Source organism: Diplotaxodon limnothrissa, linkage group LG15 (genome assembly GCF_057381915.1).
Source record: "Diplotaxodon limnothrissa isolate DT_005_m linkage group LG15, D_limnothrissa_male_GT1.1, whole genome shotgun sequence".
Taxonomy (NCBI): Eukaryota; Metazoa; Chordata; class Actinopteri; order Cichliformes; family Cichlidae; genus Diplotaxodon; species Diplotaxodon limnothrissa.
Window position 1 is genome coordinate 13,229,013 of NC_140610.1, and position 6,000 is coordinate 13,235,012.

Sequence of the window (6,000 nt, forward strand, 5' to 3'; positions counted from 1 at the left end):
TTAATAATACAACTGTAATTTAAGTGGTCTGGGAGGGAACTAGACTCGTTTGCCTCCCTTGGACTCTGGTTTTAGGCTTTAGAAAATCCAGCCCTATTACGAGAGACTGGTCAATCACGTCTTTTCAGAACAGATCAGGTGAGTAGTCATATAAAAGGTGAAATAAAAATAACAATTTTACTATGGCATGCAGGGTTTCAGCTCATATCAAGAACTATTTTCACTATTTTCTGGTGTTTTATTTGATTTGCTGTTTCTAGAATTCGATCTGCACTCAAGCTGGGCTCCTATCACCCAAATAAATCTCATCCAACACTGGAATAATGAGCAAGGAATGAAAAGTGAAGAAAGCTGTATTTTCCCCCTACTTCCCTTTTTCTCCACCTTGTCCCGCTGTAATAGAAACAATAAATAATTCCGGCTCCAAAGAATCAACTGTTTCGGAGTGCCTGGATAATCAAACACAGGTTTTTGTAACTCTCTTTTCCGCACAAAATCAGATGGTCTAATATGTAACGGTTAGGTCCGGAGCCTGTTTCTATCCCTGCGTGTGTGACTGTTGCAGTTGTTCTGTAGATGAACCTGTTTTCTTTTCTCTTTGTAGAGTGAGAATCAGATAAGGTGCCTTTAACTCATGTGGTTGTGACTCAGTGTTCTGCGGTTTCAGCTGAACGTGAAGTCTCTCCAAGTATCCATCAATTATCCAAGGACTTTAATATTTGTTTAAAGTGTGTTGCAACCATAAGGATCTTAAAGACTAACATAATTTAATCAATAAAATTAATTTCAGATCCCTGTATTAATTTACAACTCCTGAACTGTTTCGATAAACCCGAACATGACCAGACAAATGCACTAGATATGTCTCAGCATGTCCGTGTGGAAATGTCTGGTCTAACCCTATTTAAAAAAACACACACACAGACAAGAGCTTAAGCAATCAGCTTTATATCAGATGGTGATAACCGTACTTTATGTGCAGTGTAGCTGTTACAACCTCTTAACCTTAATTACCAATGTGACATAACTAGGGCTTGGCCTGTGACGGGCAGCCATTGGGAACAGGGAGCCTATTACAACGAGGTTAAGTAACACTGGAGCACAAAGTTCACTGCAGCTCAGAATACGTGCGTGTACTTGCACAGAAATACACACAGGTGCACCTAATCTTTCGTTTATGCAAACAACACGCACACACACACAAACCCAGTGTTATGCATGTGCATGCATGTGTGCTATTTTGAGATTCACTCCCCCGCCATACCAAAGCTTTTTAACACACATTTCAGCAACTCTGAACCAGACCACCCCCACCACCACCACGACAGAAACCTTGCTGAGAAACTGCAAAATATACTGGTTCAGTCCAAAAAGTTAGGTGTATTTGGTCTAGCACACTCAGGAAAAATGCTCATTGGATTCTGCTTCTGAGGGCAAAAAGACTAGTATAGAATTTTTGATAAGAATAAAGAAAAGATAAAGTTTTTCTTTTAACTTAGGAAATGAACACTTGTTTTCAGTGTCTAAGAACAAGTTAATGACAAATGGTACATGTTTCAGGAAAAGAACATCCAGTTTCCGTACCCGATTAAAGACAATCTAAGGTAATAAAAGCGTTATTGTTGGCTATCTGCTTTTACTGAGGCTGATGGTTAACTGAGAAAGACATGGAGCACAATGTTGTAGGTGGGAACCTGGAGAGAGACCTCAGGAGGATTACTAGGATTTGCTCAGCAAATCTCCTCAACAAAGGTGCCCTGGGTGCATGAAACTGTAGGTGTTCAAACCTCTGTGTGGAGGTGAAACCTAAGAGCAAAGGAAAGGGACTCTGAGGTCCCCATGCAGAGGCAGTCCTCTGAAAACTGGGCTCTGCAGGCTGTCTTTAGTTTCATGGGCTTTTCACTAAAGCCTTAGTACAGCTTGGGACATGCTCAGGCCTTAATGCTGAGAAGCCTGCTCATTATTTCAGAGCTGTAGAAGTGTCATCCTTTAAAAATCCAGTGTTATTGAATCACAGATTATTTCAACACAGATTTCAATAAAGATTTGGTGAATCCCTGCAACATGTTTAACTTTTTTTTCTCCAGTTTGAGACGTTTTGTATAACACTTTGAATAACTAGATTCCTCTATGAAGGAAAATGATCCCAGCTGTGGACGTACACCTAATGAACTTGTGGCTTTGATAAACATCACCACCCTGCAGATGGTATTTTACATCCCTAAACGCCACTGGAAGTAAAGCCCAAGATCAGCTGGAATGAATGGCCTGTACTTGTGTAGCACTTTCCTAGTCCCTAAGGACCCCAAAGCGCTTTACACATTCAGTCATCCACCCATTCTCACACACACATTCACACACTGGTGATGGCAGCTACATTGTAGCCACAGCCACCCTGGGGCGCACTGACAGAGGCGAGGCTGCCGAACACTGGCGCCACCGGGCCCTCTGACCACCACCAGTAGGCAACGGGTGAAGTGTCTCGCCCAAGGACACAACGACCGAGACTGTCCAAGCCGGGGCTCGAACCGGCAACCTTCCGATTACAAAACTCTCTGTTCTTGAAGTCTGGAAACCTGCAAGCACAAACCACTTTATCTAATTTACTACCACCGCTCCAGCACCAAAACACATTAAATGGAAAGTTTTCCTCAGCATCACACATGTAAACAAACCAGCACGCACAAGAATATGTTTCTGGTTAGTCAGTTGGCAAGTATCCTGAAGATTCCTGATCCAGACTTCTAATTTCTGTGTTTACCTTTGCTCAGGCTAAAAACAAATCCAATCTGATTCACAAAAGATGTTTTTTGGAAACCTCAAGGCACTCTTCCTAATGGCCTCAATAAACGTTGCTCACTGCTCATTTCCTAGAATCTCAAAGGATGTGATGGGTAGCATGACGCCGAGAGACACACTGGCCACTTGAATGAAATATGCCTGGTTAAAATAAACTGCACTACTCTGTATCACAGATCTGTGATAGAAAAAGACGTCAAAACTCTGTTACAGCTAAAAGCAGCTAGAGTCTGCCTGTCTTATTCAACAAAAAGAAGAAAGAAGAAGGCATAGGCTGTGAGCCCCGGCCAAGATTTACTGACAGGACATGTGTAACACTAAACCTCTGACAGCTTGGCCCTCATGCCCGAAATTCCAGGAGTAACAGCCCTGCATGGTGACGGTGAACTCGGCCTTGATGAGGCTACACCCCGAACCATATCACATAAGAAAACTTGAGAAGGCCTGACAAAATATGGGCCCCCAAAGGACCGATCCTTCAGCTTATGGTGGGTGTTAATCTCTGCCCTTTGACCTTTTGTACTTCCCTCCAACGCCCTCTCTTTTTTCACAGTCCCCATATGCCTTTTCAGTCACCAGATCGATGCATAACAGCTCGCCCAAACTCAGGGCAGATCTTATGTAATTCCCCCATGGTAGGATCAGCAACCTTGGCAGTTGCCTACCTGACCCAGGAGACTGGCAGATCCCTGCCAAGGTTTACATAACAAATAGCAAACAGGGCAATGCCTCTGTGGTTACAATAACATAATGGAAATGTGTCTCATATATATATATATTTTATCCAAGTGACTATCAAAGTGTCATTCTAGTATCGCAACCACAGAAAGACTGAATGGTTTCACTGAACCAACCACAGTGAGGTTTCATTGCAGAGGTTAGTCATAAAAGGAAGGCCTCGGGATTCAAATGTTTCCACTGAGCACTAGTGTTAAATTGTTATGTTTACATTCAGCTCCTTGGCCAACCGGATTAGCTGCTGTTCAGTAACTGTCTTATATAACTGCATCATTCTTTGAAAGTCTTATGTAGCACCGCTTTACTCAAAATATGCCACTGTGTTTCCAGACAAACTGGTTCAAGTGTTCGTTTGCTCCATTTCCAGCCATCAAAGAAATATCACGGATCAGGAACTTGGAATTTTTCCAAGTCTTATAATGTTTTTTTGGAATAAGCTCCTCCTGTCACATTTTGTTACATTTAGAAGATAATTATGTAAAGGATTTACCAATCCTCATGCTGATTAAAGAGATTCGTGATCTTAAATGGCCTTAAAAAAAAACCTGTGTTTTCTTACTGCTCTGTAATTTTTTCCATTAGCATGATAATGAGAGGTGTAATGAGTGCCAGACTTCCCAAATAAATAGAAGCTGAAAGGGGGGGGGGGGGGGGGGGGGGGAATCTACAGTCTTGGCATAATTGAGTGCATGTGAGTGTCTGTTTGTGAGTGTACGTCAGTGGGTTTGCAAGCCACATGCTTTTTGTTTTTGTTTTGATGGAGGAAGGGGGGGGGGGGGGGCTGGTGGGCTGGATGGTGGGAAGACTCTTACCTTCCATCCTGCGGAGCTGTTGCTGTCGCCTTTGTCTTTGAAGTAAGGGATGGATCTCACCATCCACTCATAAATCTGGGACAGTGTCAGTCTCTTTTCTGGCGAGCTCTCAATGGCTTTGGTTATCAGGTCGGCGTAGGAGAGATTCCCCCAGGCGTTACGGCGAGATGATGTTTTCCTTGGGGTCTGCACGGCAGACAAGCTGCTGGGGTTCAGAGCGCCAGGGGTGGCCGTCGGGGAGTGTGTGGAGAGCGGGGAGCCACTGCTCTCCTGGCCGGGTGAGGAGAGCGCTCCATCGGCAATGGGACTGTTGCTACTCTGATCTTCTGCCGCCGCGCCAGAGCCATTGACATTGATGGCAGCCGCGGTGGCACTGTCCTCTTCGTCATCCTCTTCCTCGGGTATAATATCTGTGTCATTGCTCTCCGGCTTCACCGCGCTCGAGTCCGGTCGCGGCAGAGGCCAGGTGCAAGACCTTGGCCGCTTTTGGGGCTCAAAGTCCGGGTCTATAGCCACTTCCAGGTCCTTGAGTGTGTCGGGGAGCGGAGCCTCAGCCATTCTCTCCGGCTCCAATCACAATCTCGCCCCCGCTGCCAGATAATAAAGTTAAAGGACAAGAAATGGAGAGCTGTCAAAGTCGCATCCCATGAATGCGCGCTCCCGTCCTTTGTTGCTAATTCTATAGCAGGTAAGTCCCGAGAAAAACTTCAGTTATTCACGCCTGGGAAGGACAGGAAGAAAAACAAGAATCAAACCCAAAGCACTTGGTTATAGAAAAGCAAAAAAGCATAAACGACAACAACAACAACAACAAAAAAAAAAAGCAGAGTCTACAAAACACAGTGCTAAATGTGTCAGTGAAGCCACACTAGTACTATTTAAACATGGCACCCCGTGATCTTCACTACATTTATAATAAAATACTACTTCACTAATACTACTTCACTAACAGAAGCTCTACGTATAATCCCCTCCTGCTGCAAGAATCTGGAGAGCACCGGCGGAGGAGAAAGTGCTAAAGCTTCCTTTCTCTGGGGCATAAATCTGTTACGAACACTTTAAATTAAATACCTTGCACGGCCGGTCACTTGATAGCACAAAAAACCCTCAAATACAGAAAAGACTAAATCCCGGATTGTCCACAGCCACTTCCAGTTGCCATCTTGACTCTTTTCTCTTTCACTCCTCAAGTGCGCACAGCGATGTAAATGCAGACAGGACGCATGCAGGGCAAGTCGGTGTCGATGTGGAATAAGACTGCCACCTCACTCCGGGTTACTACTGTATCTCGATCTGCCCTCCACACACTGAGATACATACACACGCGCATGCATAGGCTCACACACGCGCATGCATAGGCTCACACACACTCTTTACACACACGCGGGCACGCAAGTCGATTAAAGACCAGCCCTCTGGATCCTGCGCATGGGATCGCCTTTTAAAGTGACACTACAGTTACATCGGACAGCTGTATCTCTGCGCGCAGAGGAGGCTGGAACTAAAGATTGCTGCACGGCTGGGACACGTCCTGACATGTCAGTGAAGTGCAAAGAAATTAAAGGACACAGGAGGAGAAGGAAGAGGGAGAAACACTGAAGCCCTTAACATGTTTACTTCAGAAAGGATTTCACTGTTATTGGAAAGCTAA

The 6,000-nt window shown here is 44.7% G+C and overlaps 1 protein-coding gene across 1 annotated transcript in view; it reads right to left on the bottom strand.

Annotated features, from left to right (window-relative positions):
* foxo3b (forkhead box O3b) overlaps window positions 1–5,707 on the bottom strand; it is a 43,019-nt gene extending 37,312 nt beyond the window's left edge. The window contains exons 1-2 of the mRNA XM_085372482.1: window positions 5,421–5,707; window positions 4,350–5,070 (exon numbers count right to left, since the gene is read on the bottom strand). Of these exons, the coding sequence (XP_085228608.1) occupies window positions 4,350–4,907 (558 nt within the window). The 5' untranslated portion in view covers window positions 4,908–5,070; window positions 5,421–5,707. The remainder of the gene's footprint in view (window positions 1–4,349; window positions 5,071–5,420) is intronic.
* Window positions 5,708–6,000: the final 293 nt, after the last annotated feature.